The sequence below is a fragment of the Artemia sp. Qi Xiang Cuo genome, chromosome 18 (assembly GCF_049724085.1).
Source record: "Artemia sp. Qi Xiang Cuo chromosome 18, ASM4972408v1, whole genome shotgun sequence".
NCBI lineage: Eukaryota > Metazoa > Arthropoda > Branchiopoda > Anostraca > Artemiidae > Artemia > Artemia sp. Qi Xiang Cuo.
This window is the reverse complement of record NC_142811.1, coordinates 56,307,787-56,329,466: the sequence shown is the minus strand read 5'-3', so window position 1 is coordinate 56,329,466 and position 21,680 is coordinate 56,307,787. Positions and strand designations below refer to the sequence as shown.

The following is a 21,680-nucleotide window of genomic DNA, read 5'->3' as shown; positions in this document are numbered from 1 at the left end:
TGTACCCATTTTAAAGGTTCCAAAACCTTTATATTGTGTCTTTGATGCTACTGCTACCTTGTACCTTTGATACTACTGATAAAGCCTTTTGACAACATGAGCGCATACAGTGTGTTTTGAATTGGTGTACCATCTCCCTCAGCATTCCCTGAGAGCCTCATTTTATACACTTAGCTTTTTTGGAGATCAAGGATCGTATATCCCCCATTTTCAATTAATACTTACACATGTAAATAATGACTAAATAGTATAACTTAGCCCAATGCCCTTAGCCCAATGGCTAACTGGGTTATCTCATCCCTACAGTCATAGTTATTTGGCCTTTTAATTATGCTGAAGAAAATAGCCCTCTTACAGCAATTGGAGGTAGGGCTGGTTACACTCCATTCGCTTTTAACCCACAAAATAGTGCTAGAATTTCTAATTTTCATTCGAATAAGTTTCCTCCGAGGTTCCTAAGACAATTTCTTCTTCACAAAATGGCTTGGTGAGAAAATAAACATAAATAGAATCCATCTTGCTCTTAAATATAATTGCACGATTGTGCTGCCATGGATAGAATTAATTATAACAAAAAATTCATTATTGTAATAATTATCTTTTCAATTCGTCTATTTGGAATTTAATTCTTCCATTCTTTATTTTAAGTTCATTCCTTTCGAACACACGGGAATAAACTGGAAACATTAAAAATAGAATCAAGAAAGTTTATTTGGTCACAGGGAGAGAACATAAAACTTCTAATTTAGGAAATTAGGTCAGGAAGCATAAAACTTCAGCGCCGACACAACTCTTACATATGGTACAAAATTTGCCCCTAATATATTTGCAATACTGTTTTTACTGTTCCTTTGTATCATTTGTTTTTACTGTTTAAAACTCTTGTCTCTGTCAACCTATCCTTTTAATTCTTCCATTTTTCCTTTTAAGTTTATTGTTTTCAAATGCATACAAAAAAACTTGGAAAAGGTTAGAATTAAAACTGTTTCTTTTATCTCAGGACAAGAAAAATTACACCCTATAACTTAATTACCAGCGCTACCCTCAAATGACATAGCATGAATCGTATGACAGCATATAATTGATATAAATTGGCACTGACATTGACATAAAATAAATGGGAGCAAAGAAGAGACTAGAAAAAAAAGAGTTTAACAGAACCAAAATTCCTTTTTGTGTATCTTGTGAAGATTTCACAGATATATAGTTCTTGTATGTAGTACATTTCTATGATTTGTCTTTTGTATGCATTGTATTATGTTTACTCAGATGAAAACTACCAGAAAACTTTTTTCTACATAAACTCCCCTAGTGAGGGATCTTTCGAGCATGAATTCTTTTATGTCTACTCAAATTAGAAGTTCTTGAGAAATGTTTCTTACACGTGGTACATTTATACGGTTTTTGTCCAGTATGGGTTTTCGCATGTGTACTCAAAGAAGAACTGCTTAAAAACTGTTTCTTACATATAGCACATTGATATGGTTTCTCTCCAGAATGGATTCTTCTATGATTAATCAAATTCGAATTATTAGTAAACCGTTTTTTACATGTAGTACATTCGTATGCTTTCACTCCAGAATGAATTCTTGCATGTTTCTTCAAACCAGAACTGTCAGAAAACTTTTTCTTACATATAGCACATTCATATGGTTTCTCTCCAGAATGGATTCTTCTATGAGTAATCAAATTCGAATTATTAGTAAACCGTTTTTTACATGTAGTACATTCGTATGCTTTCACTCCAGAATGAATTCTTGCATGTCTCTTCAAATGAGAACTGTTAGAAAACCGTTTCTTACATGTGGGACATTCGTACGGTTTATTCCCAGTATGGATTCTCTGATGAGTTTTCAAACTAAAAGCCCGAGTAAAACTATTATTGCAAATTAAGCACTTGAAAGGTTTTTCGTCGGTACATATATTTTGATTTGTGTTCAGCTTAGAAGGATTCAGAACATTTTTCGTGCATGTTAGCCGACAAACGGTATCAGAAACAATGTCTAAATGGTATCCTTTCTTATCTGAATATGTTGCATTAACATGATTACAGCTTATTTTTAAATCAGTTCTACTTTCCACTTTACGTTGGGAACCTAAAGCCTGGAAGCCTCTTTCCAATTTCCTAGTTATATTGGATGATTCATTACGGCAAAACAGCAGGGAGGCATGGGTTCCTAAAATAGAAATCATCAAACTTTAGAAATACAGCTTGTGAATATTTTTTCCCAAGGTTGCAATGTTGCACAAAAAAAATTCTTGCATCCAATTTCAACTCCAGAACGTACAATATTTTTGGGAATAAATAAAAACCTGAATCATACTAGAAAATTATTGAAAATACTAGAGTGGCCAAAGTAAGAAGACAGGTGCCGACCATGTACAACTTTGTATGAAAGGACCGGTACTGAAAGGCTAGGATTGAGTCCAGTAAATTGAAAATTAAAAAATGTAGCAGCCATATGGAATACAAACTTCTTAAAGTGGTTGGAGCTCAAAATGCCCTAATACCTTTTTTCAACCTCTGTATATAGTCATCAGATGCTTATTAATCAAATGTCGGTGGATTGGGTCCAGTAAATTGAAAATTAAAAAGTATAGCACCCATATGGCATACAAAGTTCTTAAAGTGGTTGGAGCTCAAAATGCCCTAATACCTTTTTTTCAACCTCTGTATATAGTCATCAGATGCTTATGAATCAAATGTCTGTGGATTGGGTCCAGTAAATTGAAAATTAAAAAGTATAGCACCCATATGGCATAAAAGGTTCTTAAAGTGGTTGGAGCTCAAAATGTCCTAATACCTTTTTTTCAACCTCTGTATATAGTCATCAGATGCTTATCAGTCAAATGTCTGTGGATTGGGTCTAGTAAATTGAAAATTAATAAGTATAGCAGTCATATGGCATAAAAAGTTCTTAAAAGTGGTTGGAGCTCAAAATACCCTAATACCTTTCTTTCAACCTCTGTATATAGTCATCAGATGCTTATCAATCAAATGTCTGTGGATTGGGTCCAGTAAATTGAAAATTAAAAAGTATAGCACCCATATGGCATACAAAGTTCTTAAAGTGGTTGTAGCTCAAAATGCCCTAATACCTTTTTTTCAACCTCTGTATATAGTCATCAGATGCTTATCAATCAAATGTCTGTGGATTGGGTCCAGTAAATTGAAAATTAAAAAGTATAGCACCCATATGGAATACAAAGTTCTTAAAGTGGTTGTAGCTCAAAATGCCCTAATACCTTTTTTTCAACCTCTGTATATAGTCACCAGATGCTTATGAATCAAATGTCTGTGGATTGGGTCCAGTAAATTGAAAATTAAAAAGTATAGCACCCATATGGCATACAAAGTTCTTAAAGTGGTTGGAGCTCAAAATGACATAATACCTTTTTTTCAACCTCTGTATATAGTCACCAGATGCTTATCAATCAAATGTCTGTGGATTGGGTCCAGTAAATTGAAAATTAAAAAGTATAGCACCCATAAGGAATACAAAGTTCTTAAAGTGGTTGGAGCTCAAAAAGCCCTAAAAACTTTTTTTCAACCTCTGTATATAGCCATCAGATGCTTATCAATCAAATGTCTGTGGATTGGGTCCAATAAATTGAAAACTAAAAAGTATAGCACCCATATGGCATACAAAGTTCTTAAAGTGGTTGGAGCTCAAAATGCCCTAATACCTTTTTTTCAACCTCTGTATATAGTCATCAGATGCTTATCAATCAAATATCTGTGGTATTCATTTTGTTCGGCATTCTCAAATGGAAAATAAATATATATCGGACATGGTTTATAAAACATAATTATCAAAAAGAACAGTCGGGCGCCCCCTGCCTCCCTAAATGGCTTGAGTGTCATTTCCTTACTTACAGAAAACGCTATCTGTGCACTAAAGATCCACAACAACAACAAAAAAGGATCATAACAATCATTAAGATTGTAGGTAAGATTTGTTTAAAGTAGATTAATTATTAAAATGTAGGCAGTTTTCGGTATGACTTCACTTATGACTTTATTTAACACAATAAATTAAAATATAAGCCATCACAAATATAAATCAGTAGGATAGGGGAAAAAATTTAATTTTTTCTAACGCGCAGAGTTTACTTACATAAACATTCCTAGAAATATTCTTAACTAATAAATAAATTAAAACAATAAAAAAAGAAAAGAAAAGATAAAAAAAACACAATAGCCTTCCTCGATACACCCCCAATACCACTGTTTTTTGTTGTTGTTTTTTTCAATATTGACACTATGGTAATTCAAAATAAATGGCGACTCTTCAAAATTAAAATTTTTCAATATTGTAATCATTAAAAGGAAAATATTTAAACTGATTTTTTTCACCTAGGTGTAAATGAGGCCTACCTGTAGGGCATTTAGGAGGGTGTTATGCCATAATAATTGAGACTATAGGAGTGAATTACTAAAAGTACATTTATTGTTAAAATAAAATGATATTAATTACAGACGGTTTTGGTAATTTTGTTCTTCTTCAATATTGGCATTGAATGGCAATAGATTGACCCTTCAAAACTGACGTCAATTTTTCAAGATTGTAATCATAAAAGGGATTCTGTCATCACTGTGTTTATAATTTCACCTAGACACAAATGAGGCCTGCCTGTAGGGTGTTTAAGAAGGTGGTATATTTACTCTTATATTTTTAATTTCAGTTCATTTTAAGTTTTACTTGTTCAATCGTAAATGCCTCAGATTAAATAATCCACGATAAGTACTTGCTGTATTTTTTTTTATCAAATACGTATCTGAGATTATGCAGACTCGTGTTCGCATAAGAAGGTTTTTTTGGCCCTGTTTTCGTGCCTCCTTTGGCTGAAAAATATTTTTTCAGGTTCCCATTGGTCCAAAAGCATACAATACTACGTTTAAAACTGATCAAAAACAACTGGTTATTCAATCCATGTCCTAACCTAAACACCCTGCTCTATGCCAAAACTGTGGACCCTTGTAGCCCAAAACCATGAATTTCAAGTAAATAAAGAAGACTTCTCTCCGAAATTTTCGCCTTTCCAAGTCCAAAAAATAATACTTTATGGCTGACATTATACTAAATCCGGCTGACCATAGCCTAATATTTTCTGCTTTTATATTTGTTTATCGTAGGATGTGAGTTTCAGACCATAAAAAAAAAAAAAAAAAAAAAAAAAAAAAAAAACTTTTCTGGGAAGTACAATAATTTTCAGCATTTGGGATTCCTTCACCCAAGATCTTAAAAATATAAATTTTGAGCTAATGCCAAAAAATAGTTCTTTCCCCAGGCTTGAAAAAATCACGCCTAAGAACTGTAAGTTGTTCACACTAGATGCCTCTTGGGACAGGGATATATAGCAGAACATTCAAACTAATCTAAAAAAAAAAATTCTCTTGTCTTCATGTTCCATAAAACTCTCCCCCTCAAAAAATTGTACTTTCCTGTTGGCCCCCGTAACAATCTCTAAGAATTTCAAGTCAATCTAAGACACTATTCGGTGCGCTCTTTTTGGGTTTAATTTTGAGGTGAGCTTACCACTGTAACTAACAATTTCCTTGTGCAGTAGCATGTTCCCTTTTCCAATGAACGATTATATACTTAAAACAATGGAGCAAAAAAGTTTTGGGGTGTCATTTTAAGACAAATCAATGTTTTTTTGTTGGGAAGTTGGAGTTTCCTTGTTACAAAGATTATCGGATATAAATGACAAGCCAATGGAAAGAATCATTATCTAGCCCCATTTTTTGGGTTTCCTTGTGCAGCAGTATGTTTCCTTTTCCAATGGACGATTCAATACTTAAAAGAATAGAGCAAAAAAGTTTTGGGGTACTATTTTAAGACAAATCGATGTTTTTTTTTTGTTGGGAACTTGGGGTTTTTCTTGTTACAAAGATTATCGGAAATTAATGACAAGCCAATGGAAAGAATCATTATCTAGCCCCATTTTTTGGGTTTCCTTGTGCAGCAGTAAGTTTCCTTTTTCCAATGGACGATTCTATACTTAAAAGAATAGAGCAAAAAAGTTTTGGGGTGCTATTTTAAGACAAATCAATGTTTTTTTTGTTGGGAACTTGGGGCTTTTCTTGTTACAAAGATTATCGGACATAAATGACAAGCCAATGGAAAGAATCATTATCTAGCCCCATTTTTTGGGTTTCCTTGTGCAGCAGTAAGTTTCCTTTTTCCAATGGACGATTCTATACTTAAAAGAATAGAGCAAAAAAGTTTTGGGGTGCTATTTTAAGACAAATCAATGTTTTTTTTGTTGGGAACTTGGGGCTTTTCTTGTTACAAAGATTATCGGACATAAATGACAAGCCAATGGAAAGAATCATTATCTAGCCCCATTTTTTGGGTTTCCTTGTTTAGCAGTAAGTTTCCTTTTTCCAATGGACGATTCTATACTTAAAAGAATAGAGCAAAAAAGTTTTGGGGTGCTATTTTAAGACAAATCAATGTCTTTTTTTGTTGGGAACTTGGGGCTTTTCTTGTTACAAAGATTATAGGACATAAATGACAAGCCAATTGAAAGAATCATTATCTAGCCCCATTTTTTGGGTTTCCTTGTGCAGCAGTAAGTTTCCTTTTTCCAATGGACGATTCTATACTTAAAAGAATAGAGCAAAAAAGTTTTGGGGTGCTATTTTAAGACAAATCAATGTTTTTTTTGTTGGGAACCTGGGGCTTTTCTTGTTACAAAGATTATCGGACATAAATGACAAGCCAATGGAAAGAATCATTATCTAGCCCCATTTTTTGGGTTTCCTTGTGCAGCAGTAAGTTTCCTTTTTCCAATGGACGATTCTATACTTAAAAGAATAGAGCAAAAAAGTTTTGGGGTGCTATTTTAAGACAAATCAATGTTTTTTTTTGTTGGGAACTTGGGGCTTTTCTTGTTACAAAGATTATCGGACATAAATGACAAGCCATTGGAAAGAATCATTATCTAGCCCCATTTTTTGGGTTTCCTTGTGCAGCAGTAAGTTTCCTTTTTCCAATGGACGATTCTATACTTAAAAGAATAGAGCAAAAAAGTTTTGGGGTGCTATTTTAAGACAAATCAATGTTTTTTTTTTTTGGGAACTTGGGGCTTTTTTTGTTACAAAGATTATCGGACATAAATGACAAGCCAATGGCAAAAAAGTTTTGGGGTGCTATTTTAAGACAAATCAATGTTTTTTTTTGTTGGGAACTTGGGGCTTTTCTTGTTACAAAGATTATCGGACATAAATGACAAGCCAATGGAAAGAATCATTATCTAGCCCCATTTTTGGGTGTACGTCATCCCAGGCTAGTTTTTTTTCCCCGCATGAGAGTTCGCTTGGTTCAGAAGCTACAGGAGCAATTTTCCAAGTCGTTCAGTAAGAAAATTTGACTTATTTTTAGGGGCAAGGTATTTTTCTTTTTCTCCCCGTCCGTTGGGGACAGGGGGAATCAGTTGAACCAATCACTTGATTCAACTGAATCAAATGATTTCAGTTAAAAGTTTCAAATCATTAGGAAAAGCAAGTTTTTATTTCCATTTTTGGAGACATTGTTCCCTAAATTACTTATTTTAATTTCAGCAAGCCTTGATCCAGAGATTTGAGGCTGTAAGTTTAAAACTGTTCAAGGGCAAAATGTTTTTGAATCGATTTCTGGCCCTTCTCTCGTCAACACAACATTTGGACCCCTTAGAATAAATCAATCAGAAATTATTTCTTGTTCTCTTTTTGGGGCATAAAATTATAACAGTGTCCCAATTAAAACAAGAATTTAAGCCCTTTTTCTGTCGTCCGTTTTTGGGGGGCTATATTTTCTCACTGGTTCTCCATGCAAGCTAGGATACACAAAACTATACTAGATTGTTTTAACTCAATGACTTAAGTTGTACATCTATTAGAAATTAATAAGGGACAAAATGTTTGCTGGGTCAAGTGGGTACCTTCCCTCCCCCGCCAAGAAAAAACAAAAATAACCTTTTTGACCCAGAGAAGGACTTCTGAAAGTTCAAGACATGGTCTAAATGCCACCCTTCCATAGCGAAAACCCTCTCTTTTTACCAAATTAACTAAAAAAAAATTTCCACAAAATAAGTTTTTCAAAGGAAAGTAAAGAACTCCATTAAACAAAAAATGAGGAAAAAAAAATCAAATAATCTACCAAGCGTAAAACTACCACAAATCAGCATCGATAAATAAATGAAGCCCAAAACGAACAGAAATTGCAATACATAACCGAGTCAAACTCAAAACGAGCAGAAATTAACGGAAGTTGGGCTCAAAACCCCTATGCCTTCCCAAGGCCAGAACATAATTTGCACTTTACTGAAAAAAATTTAATTTTTGTTTGTTTTTATAACTTTAATAAATCAAATAATATTAATATTTTTATTACTAAATATCAGTATATGTATATTAAACTGACAATGCACATTCATGCATTACATGCATTCTGTGAAGGGGTTGTTATCCTCAAAGACCTAATTTCCAGAACTTAAAACAACGTTGAACAAAATGGCTATCTCAAAATTTTGATTGGATGTGTTTGGGGAAAAGGTGGGCGTGAGAGGGGGGTTAGTTACCATCCAATCACTTTCAACTATTCAAAAGGGCACTAGCCCTTTGAATATCCAATAGAATGAGCCTTTTTTGTAGTTTCTACGACAAGGCCTTCTATAAAAACCTTATATGTCCCCAGGGCATGATAGATAAGATAAGATATTTATTTCAAAAAATGACTATCACAAGCCCCGAAGGGCCGAATTCGCATTTAGGGGTCATATAATAAAAAAAAACATAGAAACAGCACAACAACTAAAAAACTGGCTAAACAATGTCAAAAACAACAATATCAGAAAGGCAAAGCCATTCATTAGTCTAAAAAACAAAAAGTGTCAAATGTTAGAAAGTTAAAAAGGCACAAACTAAAACAAAACAAAAAAAAAAAGTTCTAAAAAGGTTTAAAAGAGAGTATATAAAAAGGGGAGGGAACGGAAGAACCAAATCGAAACAAGCAATGGTATCAGCAGCGCAAAAAAAACACACAAAAAACAAAAAGTGGTTTATTTTATGAGTAATTTAGGGGTCAAAGTTTTTTTAATATCTGGAGGTTAAACAACGGATGGGGGGACAAGATAGGGACGGGTTCAGAAACAGCACGTGGCAGGTGGTGTCTGGATGTAGAGTGTCTTGTGGGGAAAATGTTTTCCGTGCGAGGGTTTATTCTTGCATTTTTTGAAAAAAGCAGACACAACGTTCCTCTCCTGTGCTCAAGAGTTTCCAGCTTGGCTTTTTTTAGAAGGAGTGAATATGGTACCAAAGTTTATTTAAAAATTATTATTATGGCTCTTTTTTTAATAGATTAAATTTTATATGATTAATCACGGGAGATGCCAGGATGCCAAACTGGACAAGCATATTCAAGATGCGGGCGGATAAAGGAAGTATAAATCCTTAAAGAATGGGATGAAGGGACGTTAAATTTATTCAAGAGCTTAAGGAGAGACATGGACGCATTAGCTCTATGGACAATATCTTTCACGTGGATATCCGACTTTAAATTAGAGGAAATTGCAACCCCAAGTAATTTACAGGAAGACACAGAAATATCTGGGGGGATAGGAAGGCGGGAGTAGATTTAAAGAAATTTATCGTCATTATATTTGATTTAGTGGAATTTACTTTCATATTTAGGTTCTTAGCTTCATCCTAAATGTGGGTTAGAATTTCAAGGGGGTCACTTTTAAAATTCCTGTGACATACTTCGAGGATCGACAAGTAATCCACGTATTTTCACCTTTGGGGTAAGTCCTTACCAATATCGTTAGTCATGACTAGAAATAAAAGTGGTCCCAATAAGGTTCCTTGAGGAATTCCACAATATATAGGGAGGGGGTTAGAGAAAATATTTTTGTATTTAACAACGAGATCTATTTGAAAGAAACGATATAACAAGAGGATCAAGTTTAAAGTTAACCAGTAGTGAACGAATTAGGGTCGTGTGGTCAACCAGGTCAAAAGCTTTTTGGAAATCAACTAAGACAAGGTTCAGCCAGACATTTGGTTTATCAAGGTTACTTACGATGATATGCATTAAGTGCACAAAATAATGGGTGGTGGAAGTTTTCTTTAAATTACCAAACTGCCGAGTGTCAATACGTGGACAAATTTTATCCTCAAGCCAGTCACAGAGGAAACCTTCATAAAGTTTGGAAAAAACAGAAATGAGTGTAATGGGGCGAATGTTGGCGAAAGTCAAATTGGTACATTTTTTAGGGACAGGTGTTGTAAAACCTTGTTTCCAGCAACTTGGGAATTTACCAAATTTTGTGATGTGGTTGAAAATATTTCATAAAGGCTCAGCAATTTTGTCCAAAAAGGTTTTAATTAAGTCAACTGGGATGTCCAAGAGACAAATACTTGATTTTCTAAGCTTACGAATTTTATTTATAACATCAGAGGGAGAACTAAAGGGGAAGGAAGTATTGGGAGGAATAGTTGAACTTGAGCCAGTGAAAGGGAGGAGACTTTGCACGATGGAAGCAAGGTACAAGTTCAAATCGTTGGCAGTCCTATAAGAGGGTTCAGGGAGATGAAAATCAACTTCGGAAGGACTTTTTCCGCAAATTTCTTTAATTTTTCTGTACCATTGCTTGGGCTTGTTAGAATATAGATCTTTGACTTTACTATTATAATAATTAGAAGCTCCTTTTCTTAATATTTTCTTTAGGAGCTTCCTTAGACTATTAGCCTCAGTAATAAGACCTGCTTTGAAAAAATTGATTTTTTTTCTTTTAAGTTTTTTTAAAGACTCAGTAACATAAGGCTTATCTGTAGAGCACGTTTTAAGTTTTTTCTCAGGGAAGTGGACTTCATAATTACTCCTCAATAAATTTTGGAGGGAGAAAGCCATGTAGTCAACGTCATTTGTTTGATACACAGTGGACCAATTTTCAATAGTAATCCAGGAGCCAAAATTGAAAAGTCCTGTGTCAGTGAGAGGTCTATAAGCGGTTTCAGTTATAGAAAACGACTGTTTAACTTTAGCAAGCGGAGATAGGAAAAGGCTAAAGTGATAACTACCCCGTAGAGGGGACAGAGTGAAGACGGGCTTGTAAAACTTCGAAAGATTAGTGCAAATTAAATCAAGAGTAGTATTGCCTTTTGTAGTTGGGGACATTAACGACCAGTTTTAAATTAAAAGCGTTACATGTAGAATCAAGTCTTATATCGTTTGCGTCACCCATCAGGAAAATTCCTGCATTTGGGTATTCAGATAGTACGAATAATAGTCAGGTAATTTTTCGATAAAATTTATTTTGTCAGCGGATCTCTGATTAGGGGAGTAATAAAAACAACAAAGGACAATTAAATTAAAAGGACGCGGCAAGACTTTAGGTCGAACACAAACCCACGTAACTTCATCAAAGGGAATACGACAAGGAATTGGGATTTCACTTGGGTTTAAATCATTACGGACAAAGAACAGAATTCCGCCACCTTTCTTACCCAGAGGGTGGTTTTCTGGTCTGAGTTTAATAAATTGAGAAAAATGGTTAATCTTTAACAGGTGCAAATTTTGAGCTTGAACTTCAGTAATAGCGATTACATGCAATCTATATATTTTAGAAAGGGTGTCTAATTCATTAAGTTTTTCAAAGTTAAGGCTTTCAGCGTTGCTTAACAAAAGTGTGGGGAATCGAAAGCGACTTGTGAAGGTACCGTTTTTACACTTTACTTTTTTACATCACAGATGGGGTCAGAGGTTCTAGTGGCATTCTTGACGGAGGTTAAAATTGGATATTGAGAACAAGGGACAGCGGGATAAAATCCATCTTTTTCAAACACAATTGCATTTGATTGAGCAGGTACTAGCGAAGACTCTAAACAGCGGTAACTATTTGAAGTTTTAAAAACTCTGCATGGAGGTGTTACAAGAGGACCGTTCTGCCTGCTTACTCTTAAACCAGAATCATACTGGTAGGGTAGCCACGGGGGATAAAGTGCAAGGGAAGGGAGAAAGGTTTCCTGGTGATCTGGGAATAAGTCAAGTCTTATTCCCAAGTCTTAGTTAAGGGCATAACTTACAACCCTTGCCCCGAGGGTTGTAGGGGAGTGTCCTCCTCAAAAACATATTTTCTATTTGGAAATCCACTACGCTGAACAAAATGGCTATCTCAAATCTTTGATTGGATGTGTTTGGGGGAATGATGGGCGTGGGGTGCTAGTTGCCCTCCAATCACTTTCGACTATTTAAAAGGGCACTAGCCCTTTGAACTTCGAATCGAATGAGCCTTTTTTGAAGTTTCTACGACAATGCCTTCTATAAAACCTTATATGCCCCCAGGGCATAACTTAAAACCCTTGCACCGAGGGTTGTAGGGGAGTGTCCTTCTCAAAAACATATTTTCTATCTGAAAACCAACTACGCTGAACAAAATAGCTATCTCAAAATTTTGATTGGATGTGTTTGGGGGAATGAAGGGCGTACGGGGGGGGGACTAGTTGCCCTCCAATCACTTTCGACTATTAAAAAGGGCACTAGCCCTTTGAATTTCCAATTAAATGAGCCTTTTTTTGAAGTTTCTACGACAACGCCTTCTATAAAAACCTTATATGCTCCCAGGGCATAACTTAAAACCCTTGCCCCGAGGGTTATTGTCTTCCTCAAAGATAATTTCTATCTGGAAATCAACTACACTGAACAAAATGGCTATCTCAAAATTTTGATTGGATGTGCTTGGAGGAATGATGGGCGTGGGGGGGGGGGGGCGGCTAGTTGCCCTCCAATCACTTTTGACTATTAAAAAGGGCACTAGCCACTCTAATTTCCAATCGAATGAGCCCTTTTCAAAGTTTCTACGACAACTCCTTCGATACAACATGCCCGGGTCTGGAGAAGAAGAAATAATACATTGTGCCTACATCGTTCTTTACTTAGCCTACACTATCGCGCTGCCTATGATTACAACTGGTCATTTGCATACTTTTCTTATACTTTTATACTTTTTTACACATTTTAAATCTTTAAACTTTTATACATTCGTATACTTTTTTGGCCCATGCCTCAGGGTTAGCGGAGTTCGTGTCATCTCCATAGAAATATTTATTAGACCTTTTGAATACTTCAAACAAACTTACTATCTCTAAGTTTGGATAAGATCCCTTTAGGTGTGGGCAGCAAAAGCCACACCATGAACATAGTAACCCTCCAAGCTCCAACTACTGAAAAATATTTTAAAATTTTAAGCTTGTAATAGAATGAGCCACCTCCCCAGTTTCTACAGATACCCTTTGCATAAATAGGTGCTGAAAAAAAATGATATTGAACACACATGCCTCTTTATTCAGACAATATTCTATGAATACTCCCGACCGTTTTGATGGTGTATCTTTCTCATTTGACCACCTTGATATTTACCAGTAAATACTGATGACCAGTTTTCCCACCTAGAGCCCTCTAGGATAGTCCAACACTTCAAATGATTCTTTTCAAGCTTTAAAATTTTTATTGTATTGCGTTGCAATTCAAATACTTTAGAAATTATTCTTTGTGAATTCAGGTATTTCTATATGGATTAGTAGCCTACTTTTCATTCCTACGAAAAGTACGCACATTCCCAAATGACTTTCAGTATATAGATATATTGTCTTTTTACCTTTCTTCCCCCTTGTAGTTAAACCTGATTTAGGAGAGCGAAAATGTTCTTCGAGTTTTTCATATATACAGGGTGAACTGATCAGGATATTATCTTCCTTCTTAGACGATAAATCAAGATTTGTTATCTCAAGAACCTGGTTGTGATTATTCAGAAAAATGCCTTCGATTTCTGAAAAAAAAATGCAAATAAATTCAGGTTTAAACCCAAATAGAGAAATTTAAGCTGCTGCTCCTCTGAAATTATAAAATTTAGAAATTAAATTGGTCCTGAAAGCGTCAGTACTATTTTTTGCTAAGACTGTATTTTTACCATCTGTTCAACCAGAAATATTCTTTTGAGGATTTCTACTTCCTCCCCTCCCAGGGGATTTTCGTAGGAATCCCTAGTTGATTAGGATTAATTATTATAGTTCACAATTTTCAAATCTACCGTTAATTATGCGATGAACCTAATTTGTACAAGATGAATTCTCAATATTTTAACAAATTAAACACATCACTTTGGCCATAAATATACGCTCTCGACAAGATTCTTTCAACAAAAAACAATACAGTTCGAACTTCACTGAAAAGTATTTACAACCAAAACTAACCACACATGATTTTTTCAAACCCGTGGCGCTATGCAAAAAGGGGCTAAGTCTACTATTTTTTTTCAAAAATGACTTAAGCATATGAGTCAAAAGAGCTATCGATTGATCTACTCAAAATGGGTTTATCTTTAATTCTGTAAGATTTATAAAGATTTACAACAGTTCGGAAAAAAGAGCCCAAGTTTCTTAGCTTCTAAGTAACAAACAATTCAGCAATTGCGACTTTTTCAGCAAAATTCCGATCAAAAAGTTAGCTAGAAATCAGTCTTTAAAGTATCAAGTTTCTTAAATTCTGATTTTCCAGAAAGATTTTTACATTATGTGTTTTTATTTTTGTTTCGTCCTCTCGGAAAAGTGGACTTACAACCTTTTTGCAAAAAGCCACAGAAATTTCCTTAACCTATTGAATGTCAATATTTCAAGGATATAAGCTTAAAAATAATACAACATTTAAGTGACACTTATTTATCAATATACTTTTAGCAACTGTATGGGATCGATTAGGCTGACTTCTGCTTTGTTAACGGTTCATTTTATAGACTGTATTCCGGTTCAGGGTCGAATGGTACGCTGCATCCAAGCATTGTCTCTGAGAATGTTTGCCTATATACATATATACACTTTCAACATTCACCGGAATGTTTGCTCGTTAATACTTAGGTCCTCTTTGGACAGAAGTACTAGAACGTGAATGTGATCAATTATTAATTAACATGTTAATTAAATGCAAATTAAAATTAGTTACAAAAATTTCCCACAAAAAAGTTTTTCAAAGAAATGTAAAGGACTATATCAAACCAAAAATCGAAAGTTCTACTGCCCTTTTTTAGAGTCCAAATTTATTAGAGGGTGACAAGCTCCCTTCCACGTCCTTCTCAAATAATCACTTCCCCCAGTGGGAATTAAAGGTCAAGCTAAGCTTGTATACCTCCATGGCAGTGATGGTAGTTACAGGCAATGAGGCTCGATCTTCCGTCCCTGGGCAGCAGAGGAAATCCGTCAGCGCACCTCAAAGTGGTGGAAGGGTGTCAACACCACTGAGCTCCACGCCGAGCGATTTGGTGGTCAACGCACACTGGGTGACCGGTAAGACTGGGAACCTTGCGGTCAACTCTATTCCCAAGAAACATCGATGGATGTGAGACCTAGAAGAAAAGTTGTAACGGCTACGGCGTCCCCGGCAAGCGACACGGCCCCTGTATTAGCGCAGGTGTCGAGAAGTAAACAAGCCAACCATACTACGGCGTTCCCGGCAGGCGACGCGACTTCGAATATGGCGGCGAAGTCGAAAAAACCTTTTCATGCCATAAATCTAGGAAAACCCACTACAGTCATTAATGTGTCGATAATTTCTACCTATGCCCCCACCCGTGACGCTGCTGATACGACCAAGGATGATTTCTACGGCGAGCTACAGCAGCCGTCTTCTTCTGTTGCCGCACGTGATTACTTGATTGTTGCTGGAGACTTCAACGCAAGAGTTGGTCCGTCTGACCAAACCACAAGACAAGTCCTGGAAAAATTTGGACAAGGTCACAGATGCGAGAATGGGCAAAGGTTGTTAAACTATGCCTTGATGAACCACCTTGTTGTCACCAATACCATATTTCAGCACAAACCTAGCCACCTTTTAACTTGGCATTCAAATGACGGTGTCACTAAGGCTCAAATAGACTTCATTCTCTTACGCCAGCGCTGGAGAAGCTCCGTACAGGACTCTCGCTCTTACAACGGTGCGGACACAGGCTCGCAGTCTGGGTCTGACCACAGGCTTGTTGATGCAAAAATTTTGCTACGTCTTGCAACTCGGACGAAAAACAAACCCAAGGCCGGATTCGACATCGGTAAGCTCCAAGACAAAGAAGTTCAGCAGGCCCTCAATTTGGAACTGACTAACCGATGTGACGCCCTCAGTTCTGATGAAAACCCAACCCCCGAGAAGAGATGGGAGACATTTAAAACTGTTATGAAAGAGACTGCTCATGAGATCCTTGGCCTATAAAAAATAAAACGACAGCACTGTATTACCGCTTGGACCCTGTAAATTGTCGTTGAGCTAATAAAAAAGATGAGCGGCTCTAAAGAAGAAACAAAAGTGCTGCGCAGACAGGTAAAACGCTCCGTTCGTCTGGACCGCCGCCAAATGTGGGAAGATGCTAACGTGTCGTTAGAGAAAGCAGCATGCTCACATGATACCCGCAAGCTTTACCAGATCCTGAAAGAATCCGTTGGTAAGAAAGCTGCTGTCTCAGAAATAGTCAAAGACAGATCAAGAAAAATCATCAGTTGTCAGAAGGAGCGCTTAGCAAGATGGAAGGATCACTTTCAGATCTTCCTAAACCCATCTCCATTATCCGCTCCTTATGCTTTCCGACCTGCCGTTTCTAAAGAGCCATATAACTTTGAGCTGGACATACCAATCAGATCCAAAATACTAAAAGTAATCCAGACCCTAAAGACCCCCACCGCCCCACGTGAAGACAGCCTCCCCCAGGGCGTGTATTAACAATGCCCTTGGGTCACTACTGAACAGCTCCATGGCATTCTCAAAGAAGTATGGAGGACCAATTCTTTCCCAAAAGATTGGAAGACATCAGTCATTCTCCCCTTCTATAAGAAAGGAGATAAAACCGAATGCAAAAATTACCGCGGAATAAGTCTTATAGACATTGCGGTCAAAATATTCGGGATTATACTCTTGAACCGCTTCAAAGGGGCAAGGGAGGAAAGAACCCGAGAAAATCAAGCCGGCTTTCGGCCAGGTAGAGGCTGTACTGATAATATCTTCGTTTTTCGCCTCATTATCCAGCAGTTTGAAAGGTACAATCTACCCCTAATCTTGATGTTCCTGGACTTCATTGCCGCCTTCGACTCTGTCACTCGCCAGAAACTTTGGAAGATCCTAGAGAATGACGGAATGCCGCTGAAGTTTGTTGAACTGATGAAGGCATACTATGACGCGTCAGTGAGCCGAGTTCGAGTCTATGGTGAAGAAACTGAAGAATTCCTGGTTGAGTTCGGAGTAAAACAAGGGTGTATCCTCTCTCCGACTCTGTTCAATTATTGCGTCGATTGGGTGCTTGAAAATGCACTGGCGTCCTATCCAGGAGTTCAGATCGGACAGAATCTCTCACTGACTGACCTCAATTATGCGGATGATGTTGGCCTCCTGTCAGAACCCCTAGAAGCTCAAAACATGCTTGACAACGTGGTGGCCTGGGCAGACCTGATCAGCTTGAAAGTCAGCACAGAGAAAACGAAATTCATGGCTATTAACCACGACCCAGGACCATTCACACTAACTGTCAACCCAGTTCAGCTGGAAGAAGTCAACTGTTTCACATACTTAGGCTCCTAAATATGTATTGACAGATCCTCCAACGCTGATATCCAACAGAGAATACAGAAAGCGCAGACAGTCTTTGCCTCCCTTCGGAAACCCTTATGGAATCGCCGCGAAGTCAGTGTCCGAACGAAAGTTCGAATCTACATGGCACTAGTCCACACCGTTCTCCTTTACGGATGCGAAACATGGTCGGTAAAACTACAGCATGAGAATACGCTGAAGGTGTTTGAGCATACCTGTCTGCGAAGAATTCTCAGAATACATCTGCGTGACCGTATCTCCAGCACGGATCTACGTCGAATGTGTAATATTCAGAGAGATGTTGCGCTCACTATTAAAGAACACCGTTTGAAATGGTTGGGCCATGTTTTACGAAAGCCACCAGAATACTTGCCTCGCCAAATACTTCTAGTCGAGCCTATTAGCTCCTGGAAGAGACGCCAAGGAGGACAGAGGAAAAACTGGTGGAACCTGGCCAAATCAGACCTTGAACCTATCGGGGGATTCAGAAAGTTCGGACACAGATGGTCAACTCAGTGGCTTACTTTTGCAGAGCAGCTGGCAGAAGATCGCTCAACATGGTCCAAAAAGGTCTCCAAGATCATCGATGCCGGGCGAGGTGGAAACGCCTGATTCCCGCCACAAGTAAGTAAGGAAGTACTTCCCCCAGTGTCATCCCATTAAATTTTGAGATAGCTATTTTGTTCAATATATTTGAAAGATCCAGTAGTTATGCTTCTAGGGATGACAACAATCTCGAAAACCTTGGAGGAAGGGATCAAATTTACGAAAGTTGGCCGTTCTTTTTTTTTTAAATCGGTATTGTTATTGGGAAAGGCAGGTATGCTTGATCCTTTGTTTCCAAAAACAGTCATAGTGTGTTCCTAAACAGTGCCAGCGTAAGTGGCGGAGCACCACCGGTGCCACATCTGATGGTACTAGGGCAAGGTATCGCGGTCGAGACGGGACATGAGTTCTATGACTTTTTTACGCACGGGTTCTACGAGTTTTTGGCCAAAGCTTATGCGTCCAATAATTTACATAAACAAATATTTTTGAAGGAGGACGGTTACACCAGGATATAATTTCAATTATGATAAATCCAAATACCCCCTTCCTAGCCCAACCACGGTTCCAGAGAAATAATCTATGTCAGTCGTAAAAAATAAACCATTTTTATTACCAATATGAACATCAATACAAACTCGCTAGTCTCTAAACGGGAACTAACTAAAAAAAACATTTAGAAACAAAAGAGGTGAGTTTTCCCATCACGTTACGCCGTCAGCCAATGAAATTAATGGAGTCCCAAAATTGAACTTGTATTATGCATAAGCTATATTTCAATGAGGTTTGGGTAGCTTGTGAAAATACTAAACTAAAACTTCAATTCAAACGAACAAATTTCTGGATACAAATATTATTGGATGTGAGCTGTCTCTTTGCATTACGATTGGTAATGAGAAATCTGAATTTATCAGTTTTGGAGCGGATCAAACGCATTCTGTTCAATTTAAGTGCATTTCCTTTCATGTCTATTTTTTTTCTGTTTTTTCCTTTAATGGGGTTATAATACAGTTCTATCTTATGGTCAAGGTAGTAACTTTTTTATTGTACCAATCTAAAATTTTCAACTTTAAAAGTCATTCCCACTCTTCTAAGCCTCGTTGAAACTTGTCTCATGTGATTTTTGTGTTTATTAAACAAGGTTGAAAAAACAAATCAGTTCATACCCAGGTATGAACTAGTAAACGGTGTCAAAATTAAGATACAATCTACAAGTTTTTAGAAGAGATCCTTTTAGTCCAAAAGACAAATATCTCATTTGGTATAGCCCAAGCAGTGTTATTACCCTGAAAGCCGTTATTACCAAATCTTCTTGATGAATTTTTACTTGCCAGTACCCTCTTCCTAAAGTCTAAAATCGATATGAATTTTGTAGAGCATATTTACTCCAAAATCATGTTTATTTTTTATATTGGATACATACCTGATTCCGAAATGGTAGTAAGTTTCCTGGAATCTCAACAAAATTGAATAGCGCCATCGTTTTTCGGGACTAATACGGCCAGTGCCGCTAACCATCCGAAGTTAGATGATTCTATGATCCCTAAATTGAACATTCGATAGGGCTATTGTTTTATAAGATTTCTTTACATTTACCGGTATTTTCTGTACCACGTCCTTCGTTTTTCCGATTTTATCTGCCAATTTAAACACTGTGTCTAACTCGGGTAATCAGTATTTTTGAGCTTGGCTCAGATTGGTTTCAAAGAAATTCTTTCAATTGTATGTATATGTGTTTGAGCTGAATCTATTATACCTAAAAGATGAGAGATGAGATGGGTTGTATTTTCAACTAATAATTACATTTTGTTACAATATAGTTTTAACAAAATGAAATTTTGTTACAAATAGTTTAAAGGTCGGATAAGAAAAAATCCGGTGTTAATACAACCCCCCAGGGCCCGGGGGAATCCGTTCTAAGTTGTGCCCTGAAGGCATGTATGGTTCTTATGAAAAGGGTGCTCGTATAAACTTCATTGAGGGCTCATTCGATTGGATATTGAAAGTTCTATTTCACTATATAAGATTCAAGAGATTGAAGGGCAACTAGCCCCCCCCCACACACACCCATTTTCCCCTACACCCATCCGCTAAAAATTTTGAGATAGCCATTTTTTTAAAAATTGTTCAAACATTAGATAACAAAAACTCCGGTGTCAACATAACCCCCCAGAGCCAGGGGGGTAAGCGTTGTCCTGGGGGCGTATATGGTTCTTATGGAAGCGATGCTCGTACAAACTTCAGAGAGGGCTCATTTTATTTGAAATTGAAAGTCCTAGTTTACTTTTTAAGTCAAACAATATCCGAGAGCAACTAGCCCCCCCAATTCCCCCACACCCTTTTCTCCCCAAACCCTTCCGATAAAACTTTTGAGATAGCCATTTTGTTAAAAACAGTTCAAAGGTCAGATAAGAAAAACTCCTGTGTCGAAGCAACCCCCCACGGCCCGGAGGCAGGCGTTATAAGTAATGCTCTGGGGGCATATATGGTTCTTATGGAAGGGATGGTCGTAAAAACTTCGGAGATGGCTAATTTGATTGGAAATTGAAATTTCACGTTCACTTTTTAAGATTCAAAAGAGATCGGAGGGCAACTAGTCCCCCCCCCCCCGCCCTATTTTCCTCAAACTCATCCGATATGAACTTTGAGAGAGCCATTTTTTCAAAATAATTCAAACATCATATAACGAAAACTCTGGGGTCAACACAATCCTTCAGGGCCCGGGATAGGCGTTGTAAGTTATGCCCAGCAGGCATATGTAGCTTTTATGGAAGGGGTACTCGTATAAACTTCAGAGAGGACTCATTTGATTGGAAATTGAAAGTACTAGTTCAGTTTTCAAGGGCCAAAAGAGATCAGAGGGTAACTATCCCCCCAAAATTCTTTCCCCCAAATGCATCCGATAAAAATTTTGATATAGCCATTTGTTGAAAATAGTTCAAAGGTCAGATAACAAAAACTCTGCTGTCGACTCAACCCACTAGGGCCCGGGGGTAGGCGCTGCAAGTTATGCCCTGGTGACGTATATGGTTCTTATTGAAGGGATGCTCGTATAAACTTCAGAGGGCTCGTTTGAATGTAAATTTAAAGTTCTAGTTCAATTTTTGAGAGTCAAAAGAGATTAAGGGGCATGTAACCCCACTCCTCACGCCCTTTTTTCCGCAGACCCATCCGATACAAATTTTGAGATAGCCAGTTTTCTGAAAATAGTTCAAAGGTCAGATAAGTCCACTGTCGACACAACCCCCCAGGGCCGGGGGGTAGGCATTGTAAGTTATGTCCTGGAGCCTTATATAGTTCTTATGAAAGGGATTCTCGTATAAACTTCAGAGAGGGCTCATTTGATTTGAAATCAAAAGTTCTAATTAGCTTTCTCAGAGTCAAAAGAGATCAGAGGGCAACTACCCCCTCCCCCCCCCCCCTCCATGCCTCTTCTTCCCCAAACCCATACGATAAAAAATTCTAGGCGGCCATTTTGTTAAAATAGTTTCAAACATCAGATATTAAAGCTCCGGGGTCGACACAACC

The 21,680-nt window shown here is 37.2% G+C and overlaps 1 protein-coding gene across 5 annotated transcripts in view; it reads right to left on the bottom strand.

The window, feature by feature from the left end:
* Positions 1 to 556: 556 nt before the first annotated feature.
* The window catches only part of LOC148941678 (uncharacterized), an 80,026-nt gene continuing 58,902 nt past the window's right edge, over positions 557 to 21,680 (bottom strand). For 4 of the 5 annotated variants that reach the window (XM_089103934.1, XM_089103935.1, XM_089103936.1 and 1 more), the window contains 2 exons: positions 13,645 to 13,815; positions 557 to 2,177 (listed from right to left, as the gene is read on the bottom strand). In XM_089103934.1, the coding sequence (XP_088960060.1) occupies positions 1,309 to 2,177; positions 13,645 to 13,815 (1,040 nt within the window). In that variant the 3' untranslated portion in view covers positions 557 to 1,308. The remainder of the gene's footprint in view (positions 2,178 to 13,644; positions 13,816 to 21,680) is intronic. The other variant, XM_089103938.1, reaches the window with a different exon arrangement.